Source organism: Triturus cristatus, chromosome 5_1 (genome assembly GCF_964204655.1).
Source record: "Triturus cristatus chromosome 5_1, aTriCri1.1, whole genome shotgun sequence".
Lineage (NCBI taxonomy): Eukaryota > Metazoa > Chordata > Amphibia > Caudata > Salamandridae > Triturus > Triturus cristatus.
The window spans coordinates 324,256,514-324,272,543 of record NC_140587.1 but is presented as its reverse complement, the minus strand read 5'-3'; the positions used below and the strand labels follow the sequence as shown (position 1 = coordinate 324,272,543).

The 16,030-nt window shown below is 46.5% G+C and overlaps 1 protein-coding gene across 1 annotated transcript in view; it reads right to left on the bottom strand.

The window, feature by feature from the left end:
- The window catches only part of EXT1 (exostosin glycosyltransferase 1), a 342,838-nt gene that overhangs the window by 53,940 nt on the left and 272,868 nt on the right, over positions 1–16,030 (bottom strand). Inside the window, exons 5-6 of the mRNA XM_085605064.1 lie at positions 10,291–10,423; positions 5,785–5,903 (exon numbers count right to left, since the gene is read on the bottom strand). Of these exons, the coding sequence (XP_085461190.1) occupies positions 5,785–5,903; positions 10,291–10,423 (252 nt within the window). The remainder of the gene's footprint in view (positions 1–5,784; positions 5,904–10,290; positions 10,424–16,030) is intronic.

Below are 16,030 nucleotides of genomic sequence, written 5' to 3'. Positions count from 1 at the left end.
CAAGTTCGAGAGCTCTTCATTCTAGTAGTCAGTGTTTTGAATATGTAACAGGACTACAAGTCCCAGACAGAATGAAAATAATGGACTGAGAGCTTCTCCCACATGGAGCAGAAAAACCAGAGGGCTTGCTCTGGAAGTGTTCTAGCCTAAACCGTTCTAATCTAAACCCAAAGCAGAACTCCATGATGACTGGTTAGTGTGGTTATCCTCTGCTCATTCTGTTTTGAGAAAAAAACAATTCCTACATGTCATGAAGGGCAACACTAAGAGTTACAATGGGATGGAGACCGCCCGCCATGTAGTCAGCGGATTACCATCCGACCACCATGAAGGCAGTCTGAAACATGGCTTTTTCAATTGAGGCTTGTGCTACGGGCCGGAAAAGGGCTGCAGCACAAGCCACAATTGAAAATGGGATGTTTTTAAACACCCATGCACCAGGGGTGACGGCGAACTTGCTAGGGGCCCCCAAAGTCCCATTCTGTCTGCCTTTACATGGCGGTTGGACCGCCATATAACGGCAGAGGGAATAAGAGACATTGTAATCCCTACAGCAGTGCCTCCGCAAGCATTACAGTTGCAACGACGCTTTTAGACCCGGCCCTCGTAACATAGCTAGACCTGACCCCTGCTCCTCACACCAGCCCCCAAACCCACGGCCTAGCCGATTCTTCCCACCCGAACTCACACGCACCCAACCCGGACTCCCCGTCCGTGGCCTTCCTCCTTTCGGCCACGCCGGGCCCGCGAGCCCACTTCATGCAACAAGATGGCCGCCCAGCCCCAGCGCGACCCTGGCCTAGAGGCGCCACTCCGGCTGGAGAACATCGCGCTCCCCCTGGGATGAGAGAGGGAGGAGCAGTTTCTATCACACCTCTGCGCTTCCCTGGGAAGGTGGGTTTCGATTGACCTGCCGGCCTCCCCGAGGGCTGGCTCCACGCCTGCTGGGTGTCTGGGACTCCTCCCGACCCGGCCCTGGAAGGATCAAAAGACAATGGCAGGAAACCCCAACAAGCGACCCCCCAGGTGACAAGACCCCTGCCTGCACAGACTCCGGACATCAAAGAGGAGTCGCCCTATAACAAGGGGTGCTCTGGGACTGTCCGGCAGATTCGCCTTGGAAACACCTGAGCCCTGCTGAGTGACTCGCGGCTCACCGAACATCGTAAGACCTCCGAACTTGTGCTTGAGCCCTGCTGAGTGACTCGCGGCTCCCTGAAGATCGTAAGACCTCCGAACTTGTGCTTGAGCCCTGCTGAGTGACTCGCGGCTCCCTGAAGATCGTAAGACCTCCGAACTTGTCCTCGAGCCTGCTGAGTGACTCGCAGCTCCCACAGACTCTCTTGGTCCCGCCGGACCCTACGACGACAAGCGTATCCCCCAGCTCGAGGATTGTGAGCTGTGCGCCGGGTACGCTCCTGCATTTGATTCCTATTTCCAAAGACTGTCCCGCTACCTCCTAGCCCCCCTCCAAGACCTTGTGAGCCCGCGCTCTACTTGTATATATTTTGCCTTGCGGATCATAAAGATCCTACCACTCCGATCTGATAAAGATTTGCTCTTAAGAACTCCTTGTGTGTTGTCTCTGTCGTGTGGTGCAGAGTGTACGATCCTAGATACGAGGTTCCTCCCCTGAGGAGTCTCCCGCCAGTGCCCGGCTACGATACCTCGCGGGTGGGTCTCAGGGCAGTCAGGGCCCCCTCCGGGCCCCTCTGAGGTCGCCTTCTAACATTGGTGGCAAGCGACGGGATTCGGGCTCATCATCTAGAGATCGTACGACCGCCCGCCATGTAGTCAGCGGATTACCATCCGACCACCATGAAGGCAGTCTGAAACATGGCTTTTTCAATTGAGGCTTGTGCTACGGGCCGGAAAAGGGCTGCAGCACAAGCCACAATTGAAAATGGGATGTTTTTAAACACCCATGCACCAGGGGTGACGGCGAACTTGCTAGGGGCCCCCAAAGTCCCATTCTGTCTGCCTTTACATGGCGGTTGGACCGCCATATAACGGCAGAGGGAATAAGAGACATTGTAATCCCTACAGCAGTGCCTTCGCAAGCATTACAGTTGGATCGACGCTCCGACAGGCTCCTTGAGCCTATCGGAGAAGTCGGTCTGTCCCACTGCCCACTGTGGTTCAATTGACGTGATGCAGCAGTCGGGCAGCTATGCTGGATGTAAGCGGGACCGCCAGTGGTCCCATCGACATCCGAATGAGGCCCTAAGTACTTTAATAGAAGGGGATTTTTCTTTTGCGATGGAATTTAGGTTGTCTGTGAACTCTTAAAATTATATTGCACTGAACAGTTTGTTATTTTTTTATAAATAGGAACAAAAGTAATGCGACTGCTATATTTAATTATAACTTAAAAAACATAATAAATATTTTAGTTTTTATCATAAGGTTTGCTTTTAATGTTACATTACTGGTTTTACCATCAAAACAGTCTTTCAAAGAAGAAGCCAAACAAGAGGACTTAATTCCCCATCAGCACAGGAAATGACATCAAAGAACTCTCACTTCTCCCTCCTCCATGACTTTAAAGTAGCTGCAACATGAATGTGCAGCTGGCGTGCCAAAGGCAAGCCAATCTGTGCCTGTCGGGCCTGGACTGCGTCCAGTGCCTTGTACCCTGATTTGATCACCACCCAGCAATACTCTGCAGCACTCCTTAGGTCGCTAGACCCCAAATGCAGTTCCTCCAACTGCTGCCGTGCCTCATACCAAGGTACGAGCCTTCACCTGCACCCACTGCTGGTTCTCCAGCAGTCAAACACCCACACACCCCCAGACAAATACTAGCAGCACCCCTCCAAAAACACACGCCACACAAGCTGCAACAAATCCTACACCACAGCAAACCTGCACCTCAACACCCACTCGCATGCATGGTTCTCAGCACGCAATCACTCAGTGTTGGAAAACGAGGCAGCATCTGTGAGGCCTGCACAAATAACATGACTACATTTGTCCTTCACTGGGAACCAAACACCCAATTGTAGCGCCTGACTCAGCATACATGGGAGTGGTGGTACTAGACCCCACCCCCCCTGCGGGAGGGGTGGAGATGTTATGCAATGTCACAAAGTAATTCCAACAGCTTAAGTATATTTGTAAATTGGTGCATGGTATTGAGTGGTGTGTGTGTTTAATACATGTACTCTTACTTTTATAAAGCAAAGTACAGACTGGACAATCAATTGAGTGTAATTTTTGTGCACCTGCAAATGGCGATTACTAGCTCACACCACCTCCCTTGAGTAAGCCTCAGACTGCTCTGCAACGCTACCCTCCGAGAGTCAGGCGCTACAATTGGGTGTTTGGTTCCCAGTGAAGGACAAATGTAGTCATGTTATTTGTGCAGGCCTCACAGATGCTGCCTCGTTTTCCAACACTCAGCAAACACACACCCAAAGTATGGGACCTGCTACGCAGCAACGCACCACATACTCTTCATCACAGAGACCTGGCTCAACCCCTCACTGGCTCCCATCATCACCTTGGAAATCCCAGCAGGCTAAAAGGTTGCTCAAAAGGACCATAATCACAAGCCAGGAGGAAGACTCGCTATCATCTACACAGGATCCATTAAATGTCCAACATCCACAAAGAACGCCACCCCATTCATGGAACATCTGTACTTCAAGCTGCAAATCTCCAAAAACATCACCTGGAAAAGGAACCCTCCCTCGACTACCGACCACGAGCCACCTTTACCAACCTCATCATCAACTTCATCACTCTGCTAGCCATCGACTCCAGAGCCTACATTCTATTCTGTGATCTCAAATTTCACCTGGAAAACCGAAACAACCGATGCTCCACAGCACTCTTCATAAGCTTGAGCTACATCTGATTCACCCAGCTGATCCCAGAACCAACACAAACTGCAGGACACACTTGACCACATCCGACAGCATCAAATACAACTCCACCACACCACTCACATGGACTGCCGACTTCATCAATTGTTATGCACAAGTAATTAAACCTGAAAGCAATGTGCACTATACATATGGGTATCTCCTCCACATTAATCATCTCATTACATTTCTTTCCATACTTTCTTTTCAATTTTTATCATGATACACTATTGTGTTATTCATTCACATTCATGAATATACAATATGTTAATTTATGCTCATGATTCTCTTTCATATACGTTATATGGTTACATAAACTGAATGGAATTTTCCATGCCATTTTTCATGCCAATGCATTTAGGGATTCTGTGTCCCTTCTTCAGGGGCAATTCTTACTGTCTGGAACCGCATGGACTTCAATTCCTAGGGCTGAACTTTCACAATGCGTTGCGTTCAAATGCCGCCCTGTTCTGCTAGGCGTAATGCCAACCTGTTTCTCCACAATTCAACTGCTCCTCGTCTAGACTGCTTCAGCAACCGTTAAACAGTTTCTTCATCATCCATTTCCAAATAAACACATTAAGTCAACACCCCTTCCAGGCTCAGCACTCTAATCCGGGGCAAAACGTCAGAAGCAAAATGTCTCTGCGCCCTCAGAATAGATCAACCTAGCCCCACAGACAACCTCGACAAGGATATCAACAACTTCAAGGACTGCATGGACTCCCTTGCATCCAGCAAACCCAACAAGCAAACTAGATACCAACAAGCCAGCCGGTACATAGAAGACAACAAACGCCACGGTAAACCGCTAGAAAGGGAATTGAGAGCTAGCCATGACATCGACGTAACTACCTACAAGGCTGCACACAGACACCATCAGCAGTAAATAAGAAATATCAAGAGAAAAAATCAGTAGTGGACCGCATCGAAGGAAGCCCTAACAGCCCAAGGAGATCTTCTCGATCATTAAGGATTTCACCTCACCTTCAGCCACTGTCTCCCACAACGCTGCCTCTCAACAATTCTGCGACAACCTATCCAACCCTTACACATTAAAACCGCAAACATCTACAGCAACTTTGCACACCAACACATTCCCTGAGCACTCGTTGCTAACCGATCCACCACCAACCAATACGGCTCTGACCGAATGGACAATCCTCACCAGTAATGACAGCATAAATCAAGCGGACTATCCACTCAGTGGCCCCAACGGACCCATGTCCCCACTACATCTACAACGTCAGAACATCACCAGTCCGCACCAACATGATCCACATAAACACCTCCATCACATATGCCACTTTCCCGGATAAATTGAAACTTGCAGAAATCAACGCTCACCTCAAGAAGCACACAGCCGATCAGAGTCAACTGAGCAACTTCTCCAAACAACTCCTACACAGACTCCAGAACACCTCATAATCAACCTCCCACGCTGTACCCACAACACCGCACCTCAGGAAGCTTCTCTGGCTCCCCATTCACAAGCACAGTCAATACAAACTTCAAGGAACACATGCAAAGCCCTACACAACATGGCCAGAACATCTAGATAACCGCATACACTTTCACCAACCCATCAGACACCTACACTCTGTCTCACTTGCATACATCCCCACATCCGCAAAAGCAAAACTGTAGGTCACTCATTCCCCTACATTGCACCCAAGACATGGAATGACCTTCCTAAACACATCAGAGCCTCCTCCTCACAAAGCTGAAGACCTGGATCTTCGTATAAGCACCATGGGGACCACCAACATACACACATGCCCAAGCGCCAGAATACCCTCTTGGGTGATTATTGCGCTATACAAACAAATATAACATACATGTATTAAATATCAAATGGAAATTCAATTTTTTATTGCCTGCTTATCTAAGAAAGCTAAAAGAAATTGAAGATATTCACCTGCGAACAGTATTGGGATTTGGCTACAGCAACAAGGAGTTTCAGGATAGGCTGTGACTGGGAAACCAAGGGCGTCACTGCATGAATAACTGCTGTAAACTTGGAAGGAGGCTTCAAACCTGAAGGAGAAAAAAAATAAAACAATCCAAAACACAGAAATTAGGTCTCCTTTGCTGAAATATAACTATGTAGCCTACCTAGTAACCCAAAGGTGAACACGTTCTGTCACTTATAGACTTGCAAAATGAGTATACAAACGTTTAGGAACTGCAACAGGTGGGAACAGCCTCTGGTTGAGGTCTACCATAAACATGACAATGCCAACGTCTAAGGGGCTGGATAGTCTTGGCTCACTATAGATACTTCCGAGTCTTTGTATGCAATGGAATGAAGCAGTTAGGGACATGGTCAACCTTTTCAATAAATGAGTTTTGAAATCAAATGTGGTACATTCAAATACCAGTCCCAGATCAATCACTTAAAACCCATCCACCTGTGATCACCGAGTTTGGCACTCGCTGTTGACTTATAATTTCCAGGTATGGAAGCAGAGAACCAATGAATCATATCATTGTTTAGAAAACGTATAAACTGTAAGAGTTTGTTTTAAGAGTTGTATGAAAACAATTACTTGGAAGACTGTTTTATATATAGGATAAAGTACTCCATGCCATCTAGAACTTTAATAGGGAGTGAGAGAAAATGGCTCAGGGTGCTTTCTCCAATAACTATGCAAAGGTACAAAACACACCAAGGCCTGGACTATTTAGTTTATCCTTTGGTATTTCTGTGCTCTGGTGTTGATTTTTAAGTGAGTTACGACCTAATAAAAGTGGGCTTTTTTTGGGCTTGGTGTGTCTGCTGTAGACAAATCTTATGTCTCCATTAACTAAGAGCCTTAAGAAGTCCTCCTCAGGGCCTTTGGTTCCAACAACATGTTGGTTAGCTTGAGTACACTGCTTGATTGGGCAGCAGCCATGAGCTTTCAAAGATAATGAGGAGCCGGCATCCCACGAGTATGGAATCACTGCACGGCTGGGCCGAGTACTGATGGACGCCTGCACTGCTCGCAGGGAGGGGACGGGGTGAGTGCTATGGGCTTTGGATGCTCTGTGTAGATCATAGCGTCTTGGGCAAGAGGGCAGAACCATCCCATTGAGATCAATGTCACGCTCAGTGCAAGACTCTGGATCTCCACAGGAAGGGCTGGGTGCCTATGACAGCCGTTTTGGGGTTACAGCAGAGCCGCTGCAAGGACAGAGCGCGCACACTCGCGGATAGTTACTGGTTAACAGGATGTGGACAGAGAGAAACCCTGCACATAAGTCGACGGGTCACCCTTCTGGGAGGCCCGCCCAGTCCCAAAGGAAAGGTGATTACATAATAAATGTACTGACAAGGGGATCTCGACTTCCCTGTCAAATGGTGGCCCGTTAACTGCTCACACACCTGGCATCCTCGTGTATGGAGAGTGAGCACGTGCTGTATTTGAGTGAGGGAGTGTGGCGGGTGAGCGGTGTGCCTGAGTACACATTGTACATGTATGAGTGCAGCCTGAGTGGTGTGTGTCTGAGTCCAGGATGAGTAGGGTGCCTCCAAGAGCCTCCATAAGCCCTGTGTGAGGGATGTGCCTTTGAGCGTGCAGTGCACTCCCTTTTTGTTTGGGGGTAAGGGCAGCAGTGCCTGAAGAGTGCTAGTTGTAAGTGGTGCCTGCACGGGCCACCTTTATGAGTCAGGTCTTTAAGGGGAGCCTGTGTGAGTGTAGGGGTGTGAGTGCAGGGAAGAGATTGGCTGCGGATGGTTTTCACAGGAGCTGCCTGTGAGTGCTGTGTTAGTGAACGCATGGGCACCTCCAGGGAATGAATGTAGGGGTACCTGTAAATTGTAAGTGCAGAGTGTGGAACTGTGCGAGTGCAGAGGGTGCTTCTTTGAGCACAGGGAGGGAGTGTGGGGTGTGAGACCAGGGTGAGCAGTGTTTGCATGTGCGCACAGGGTTTTGTGTGTCTGTGTACAGGAGGTGAGTGCAGGGGGAGCCTCTAGGGAGTTACTGTGCAGAGTGCCTGTAGAGGGTAAATGAAGGGTGCGACTTTGAATGTAGACCTCTTGCACGAATCCCCCAGAGGCACCCCCTGCACTCAAACACAAGCTCAAGACTACGACTACACACACACAGGCACACTGTGCCTCCTGTCCTCACACGCCGCCCTAAATTCTGCGGTAAGGGAGAGGGAAGCCACAGAGGTAGCATACATTTCAAGAAGTCTTTTCTTTCCTAAACCTACACACCAAAGTAAGGTTGGTGAAGAAAGACTAGAGAGAGGGGTCATAAAACCCCAAAGAATACTGCGTCATTGAGAAGAAACAAGGCCAGAGGCAGTTTCTATAGAAGCTCCGAAGTGACCTGCAATATCCTTTTGTATGGTAAGAATTATTTTAATCTTTAAAATACATGCTCTCATATCAACACAACCCAAATCTTGAATTCTTGTTCTTTCTTCTTCTAATTAGCCATATCATCTTGGTGGCGATATGTACAATAAATGTGTAATCTGTACAGTGACAGACATACCAGTATGCAGCTGATAATTTGTTGCATACACTTTCAGTTAATCATAAGGCACTTTCAAAAGCAGACTATGCGTTACAGTGTATGGTAACATGAAGATACATTCTTACATTCTTGTAATGAACTCGAGCGGCTCCAAAAATACCCATATGCCATTAAAGTCTTTATCAGCCAATGAAAATAAATTTCCAAGGGAAACAAGGTAAAAAGAAATTTAAAAAACTAGTTCTTTCACGCTGTCCGCCTTTTATAGTCTGAATGCATTGAGAATTAACAATTTTAAATGTGATAACTTATTACAGTAGAGTATCAAAATAATTTTCTAATTACAGGGATCAATAAAAGTTAGCTGGAAAATCTCATATTTCCCTATAGGGCCACACACCACTTCCAGGGAGCAGATACATTCAAGTGGCCAAGATGGTGACAGGTGGTGCCATCTAATTTCGGTTGCCATCTTTATGATCACACATGGTGACAACTGTAATCCTAAAGGAGTTTGAAGAGTATATTAACGCCTCGATCCTGCTCCTATGTAAAACTTTATCCACTGCCCCCGCTGTAATACCCAATATGATACACAACATTTCTGGAAACCTGAGGTGCGGTGAAATTTAATAAGACCTCACATTAAGACGATCCTTCGTATGTTTAGAGTATATGTGAACGACTACGATTCAGCATCTGGCTTCAGACAGAGGAGAGTCTCTGCCCTATAACATTGGTGCGAGTACAATAATCCGACTGACCGTCCTGAGGAAAGCCGCCCCCCGCGCACCTATTCACGGCATTTAGAAGGGCTGAGTGACATGAAGGATACAACAGACTGTATTTTTAGTCCCACATATTGAAGACACCAATAAAAGTTGTTAGTTTACCAGTAAGCAGATGTAATACGTTTTGCTCTGTGCATTAGTCAGACCCCACAGTAGAAATTCTAGCCCCCAAAAAGACATCGTGGCTGGTATTTCCACCTCAAGAGGTTCCCTGTTTTCAGGGCTGTAACTCCCATTGGTACAACGCCTCTACCAATGAAAGGAGGGGCCCTATGACAACACATGCCACCTCTGGGCAGGGGCGGGCTGTCGTCATTTAACAATTAAGACAGTAGAACACTGGCGACTATTGCTTGGAAATGTAGTCCCTGGCACTCTTTTTGGTGTTAGTAACTGCTATGGAGGTTGAGCCCAGTGTTCCACCTCCCTTCATTTTCGGAGTCATATATAGTGCCTGCATCCTGCCATTCTCGGAGTCATATATAGAGCTTCGATCAGTCTGCAGTGGGCGTGGGTCTGTAACAGCACACAACTTCTATTTCATTAAATGGCTGTGCACTGGGTACAGACCAAGCTAGCAGGGAACACGAGCATACCAATCATGACATCATCTCATCCAAGCAATGCAGAAGCCACCAATTACAGGTAACAGGAAAATCTATAAATCCACATTAACAAAATCAATACAAAATACATTTCTGGAGTAAAAATAGGAACCAGCATTGGGTCTATTGGAGGTAAGAGCCAGAGCGCCACAGACTCATTACAAACCTGATTCAAGCACACACACAGAGCTCAGAGTTCATCAGAAAAGGTTGGGAGCCTTCCTCGGAGACCAGAATTGATGCAGGAGAGGAACGATGCCCATACAAATACCTTTACATCAACTGATTCGCCTTAATGATCGCCTGTGCATTCAAGCACAGACCTACAAAACATGGGAAATTCAAAGAAAGCATTCATAACAAGCCGCAGGAGCCACGCACGCTACCAGATCTTCATTGATCGAGGCAGACATGATTCGGGACCATTTCATATGGATGCTTAGCCTTTACACAGCATTCCACATTAGGAACAACGATTTCTGATGAGCTGCCCGGAAATCAATAGTGTTTTTGTGTTTAGACCCCATTAGAATAAGGTCATCAAGTAGGATGCACTTACCTAGATTAGCATAGTAGTAAGGAAAGTCTCCCAGATATGATGAATACTGCGGCAGCACAAACAGTCCTCCGGGATGCTTGTTCCATATTAAGCTGTTTCGTGATATGTGTTTTATAATTCGGTCCTGAATAATCTGGGAGAAGAGGAACATGCACGCGTTAAGTATTTTACAATGTGCAGCCTCTAACACAGCAAGTCAGAAAGACCACATCAAAAAACACATGACAGCAGAAAATGCAACTTGTGCACATCCAACCTTCACACTCCACCATCCCAAGTTGTATGTATGTTTTGATGTGGATTGACACCTTTACCCTCTTCCTGTGGCCTTCAGAATCTACTGTGCTCATTTTCTTATAGAATGTGCACGTCCGTTTTCCATTCTACTTTTTTTTTTCTCATCTACAAAATCTCGATTCATAAACCTCTTCTGATAGGACTGGTTTAAGCCAGGCAACCATTTGGTAGCAGGCCTCTGTATTGCTTCCATCTGTCCACATTAGCAGTGCCCAATGACGGCCCAGTAGGATCAGTTTTGTGCCAGGTTTGCTGAATACCTAATGACTGTTGTGGAGATTCATTAAGTCCCATGTAGGTAAGTGCTTTTTATCTAGCTATATGGAGAACCCTGCATTGGGGTGCGTAGCGCTATAAAAGAAATACAACTAAACAGTGATATTTAAAGTAATTGCGTGAATATTGGACAGACCAACACATCTGACATTCCTACAGTGTATGCCTATCTCTTATATACAGGAGCTGAACAAAGTCAAAACAATGGCTCTCAAACACTTGAAGTAATAAAAAGCGGTGTGCGTTGCTTCTGAACTGCAGGTGTATCTAATTGTGAGGTTCCAGACAGCTCCCACCCAGATTGCTCAAACAGAAGGAGGCCTGATGCCCCCCTAAATGTTGCCTTTGTTTTGGGCCCAGTTGGAATTCAAAATAACAAAGCCTCTCACTGCCTACACATTGTCGCTCCGAACGAACGCAGACAATATGCAGGCACTGCTGAATGTGTCCCGGCGTCTGGAAATGACACCGGGACGAGTCCAGCATGTTTCTGTGGGGAACAACTTCTTGGGAGGGTGGACCGCGTCCACCCAGTGAGGAGTCTGTAGATGCCTTTACCTGCATGTACCCTCAACTTGTGCCCTGGTAACAAACGCACCAGAGAACTTACATCATAGCATCTGAGAAACACACAAGTCTCCAGACAACCTAAGCACGACACCTCACACTGCATGTTAACAAAACTATTACGTAGAGCTGTGCTAAATACCCATAATTTCCTACGACATTACACCCTGCAACCCAACCCGCCCAATAGGCGAGAGGTGCAGCTATCATTAGTGAAGGGGTCCTGGTGCTCAAGAGGTATGAGGGACCTACCGCACTTTCTTGATGGTTGGTTTTTTTTCACAACTGTAAGACCGCGTTGCTTGCATTCGAGCCAACACCACTCTTACTAAGACGGCGCAGGAGTCACAGTTTGGCCTGCAACACTCATAGCAAGTCAAAAAGGTAGAAGATCCTGCAGCAAACCAATAGCTAGATTCGAGACAAGAGATAAAGGCACAGTCTAGTACTTGTGTAACAAATCACTTATCAATTTGGCTATCAAGTCACACCAATGATCATGTAAAGCCACCTTCAGCATCAGACAAACCCTATCCAACTGAAAACCAACCCAGGCGTACTAACCGCTTTCCTTTTTGTATGGAGCATAAACCCGGACTTGCAGCTACTGGGCTATGTCACTTATGAATGAATAACACCGGACCGCAGAGATCTTCGTGGCAGCCCTACTTGTTGCTTCTCCCTCCAGAGTGCAAGCATCACTCGGATCATTCCATGCTCTGTGTGTGTCAGGCTAGCTCCTAAGCCAGAGCTGCTAAACAGTCCCTTGTCAGTCATTCAGACAATACCAAGTTGCTTAACCTTTGGAAACAAGCCTTCTGGTGCATACTTACTTAACCGCAGATTATTCTCCTTGTGCACGTTCCCCGTGTGTCGGACTGAATACAGACACTTTTAAGCAGTACTCTAGTACACCGGTAAAAGGCATTGCGTGCCAATGTCGTTCTGCACCAGAAATGACTTGAGTGCCACTCATGCGTGCTGACGTCAGTTGCATTCTAGGCTATCCATACCCTCAGAAGCAAAGCTCATCAGCAGATTGGCATGACCAGCAAATAGATCTTTAGATTAGGAGCTTTTTAGATCGAAAGAGTCCAGATCACAGAACAAGTAGGTGGGAGGGTCGGTGACGAACCTGCAGTTCGACTATCCATCCGGAAGATCGTTAACAAAGGTAAGTAACTTGGTCTTCTTCTGGAAATCTAACTGCAGATTCCTCACCTTGTGAATAGGCACCAGTCATGCAAATCGGCTGATGGGCTTTCCGTCTGAGGTTGCAGACGGCCTACAAGGGAACGGACGTCAGCCCGCATGACTGGTGCTTGTATGGGGTTCTGAATAGGTTAATAAGTACTGCAAGACAGAGCGGGCAAATTTACACTTCCGATGGACCGGATTGTTAGGGCAGTAGTATTTTGTGAATGTATGAACCTTTGCCCAAATTAGATGCTTTATAAATGTCCAGCACAGGTATTTCACGAGCTAATGAGTGGTAGCAGTTTTAGCTCTGGTTGAATGAGTCATGGAATTGCAAAACGTGTGGGCCTAAGTGCAATACCTTGCCCTGCTGTTGAGACTGAAGATCCTCCCGAAGCGGCAGCTTGATCAGAGAACCGATGCTCATACTCAGGAGCTTCGGGTACCACACTTGCCTGGCTCAAGCTTGGACTTACGCCGGCTTGTTCCTGATCTTTAGTCTCAGGGCAGGAGAAGTAGCGCAGGAAGACATAAAGGAGTCTCAATCTCCACTTTAGATAGGAGTATCCTAGAAAGAGAGCTGCTTAGGAAACTCCAACTGGACCTTACTTTCAACTTCAACTGGTCACAGCATGGAGTCCTCTTGTGTTTGGCGATGTAAAGTTTGACCTCACGGTCCCATATAGCCTTAAGGGGTTATATGGTTGCAGTAATCACAGGGGAGTTGTGCTCTGACACCAGGTACCATAAGCAGACTACGTGAGGGTCTGTCACAATTTGAGGCAGTCCCTACATAGTTTAAAGGCGGTCATCTTGCGGAGTTACATTTTCCCTTGCATACAATTGGTCTAAAAGACCAAGGAGAAGGCCTGGATTTGCATCTGGATGTGGAGAAATAAAGGGTCGGACGTCAGTGTGCATGGGTAGCGCTTATATGCGGCTCGGCTAGTCACTTTCAGAGCTGAATGATGTTAGCGCAAAGCTGCACAACACCATCTTCATGTACACAGGACTACTGCTTTAAAGCTTCCAGATCCAGTCTGATGCCTGGGGAATATACACAAGATGAGGAATCTGCGGATAAAAGTATCCAATAGAAAAATACATTTGTGATCGGCTTTCAAGGTACACAAGTTCAATTAAAGTGAACTTCAGTCACGACTGCTGCCTTTGCAATGGTAGAGATTCCCGACAGTATACAAGTGGTTTGTTAAGAGGAATGAATGACTTAACCGTGTCCAATGCACCTAAGTTTGTGGAGAGGAGTTTGATTAAACTAGGTTGAGACAGGTTTCTGGGTTGACTCTTACAAAGGTACACTCATGATTTAAAATAGCTGCTTTTTAAGAATGTAGCATGAAAGAAGTCCTGAACAAGACCCCAGATTTTATTTGGCATTCCAAAGTGGTGAACATCCCCAAAATGGCCAATTCCCATAGCCCTCATTTAGCAGTGTGTACATTTGCATATTACATGCTATATATAAACCCCGCATGAAGAAGAATCATTAAATAGACTGGAGATCTTCATACCTTAACGACAAGTGACACATGGCGGAAAAAAACACCACAACACTGAAGATGTTTCCATTTAGAATAACTTTGGCAATCATTGGAAAAGTCCATGTCTAAACTCTTATAACTTTGGGCACTAAATCAGCACCTCGAAAGTCCCACCCCTGGGTCTTTCATACTGGCCTTGGATGATGCAACAATGCACATTGTGCAAATGGAGGTTGAGGCTGCCAACCTCAGCATCACCCAAGGCCACAGAGGAATTGTAAGGCTTGTCTTCAATATAGCGAGCAATCCTCTCAGTCCTCTAAAAGGGCCTGGAATGGAATGCTTAGGATGTGCGAGCCAGAGTCCGCCTTTGACGCAGCCCTTGGTGAATCAAAATGAGGCAGCATGAGGGCCCTTCTGTCTCCATTGGTCCATCTCTGGCTGACAACATCAGAGCAAGGACTGGCCTCTGAACACAAGCACCTCCACCGACCCACTCACCCGAATCACTCACAGCTTAGCTCATTCAGCATGGTGCCACCCAGGTTGTTTGCTGGGGAAAGAAGTTGGTTGTTGGTATAAGGATGCAGGGAGTGAGAAGTACATGGGACGGCAACGAAAGGGGGGCTGCTGGGCAGTTAAAAAAAATTGCATGTGGCATATAATGATTAAACCATTTTATGCAGATCATTATAGCCAAGTGAGCGGTAACGCGGCTATTCGCATGACCTAATGCATTCAGTTCTGTGTGTCTTTCTGAAAATTGGCACCTAGGGCTCAGCTCGCCCATGCCAAAAGCCGGCTCTGGTGCTGGCCATACTAATGTGGCTTCTATAACGAGCTAGGGTGCTGACCTGAGGAGTACACCATGGCCTCCAACCGCAGTACAAACTGCGTCCCCCAGATAGGCTAAGCTTCCCCCACCGCCTTTGTGGGAGAAGGGAAGGGACACAAGCCAAGAGGAGAGTGATAAATGGGAAATACCTGACCCAATTATTTTTATTAAATCTACAGCTAACCCTGAAATAAATAAAAAATAAAAAAAAACTATTATAGCACTGAAATACATTAGTAGACAAATTACAGCGTATAATCAGTGAGAATTCTGAGATTGTGTCCCAGTTCATATGCAGAGTACAGTCACAGTTTTCACTAACAGCCTGCACAGTGCTATTTTCGTAGATGCCTCACTCTGGAAGAAAAAATGAGATGTAGGCATTTATAACACATTTTTAAGACACCGCACTTTGTGCATGAAAAACTATCAGCTAATGTCTTACCTCTTGAAATCGAAGAAGAGGGATTTGTTTAATTGGTTTGAACTTTAGATTTTTGTTGTGCGCTGTACAAACACCTTAGGGGATCAGGCACTATTTATTCTATGCAATTAAGTCCAAGTTCCCCATTAGCATGACATATTGTGAGCATCAGTTTCACGGCATCCTGCAATGCAGCTGTGAAAACTGAGAAAATGACTCCCACCCAGAATGCAGCTGGGTGAATAATGACGGGTATGAGCTGTGTAATTCCAGGCAAAGCTCTTAGCCTGACTACAATTCGAATCAGCTCAAAAAGCCATTTATCATGGGCTCATCTCAAAATGATATCCAGACAGAGCTTTACGTGCACCCTGACACCCTAAACTCAGTGCTATGCTGACATTCACCCACTTAAAGATATCCAAGCACCTTCCTCACACAGGGAGGTCCACAGGAACCCTGGCAACTTACTCCCTTAATGCGGGATTCTTTTTTTTTTTTCACGTAAACCCAGGCAGCACACTCCCATAATGCGAGATTCACTTGAATCCTGACAACTTAATGCGAGATTCGCATGTACCCTTGCAACACACTCCCATAATGCGAGATTTACATGAATCCTGGTAACACACTCCCATAATG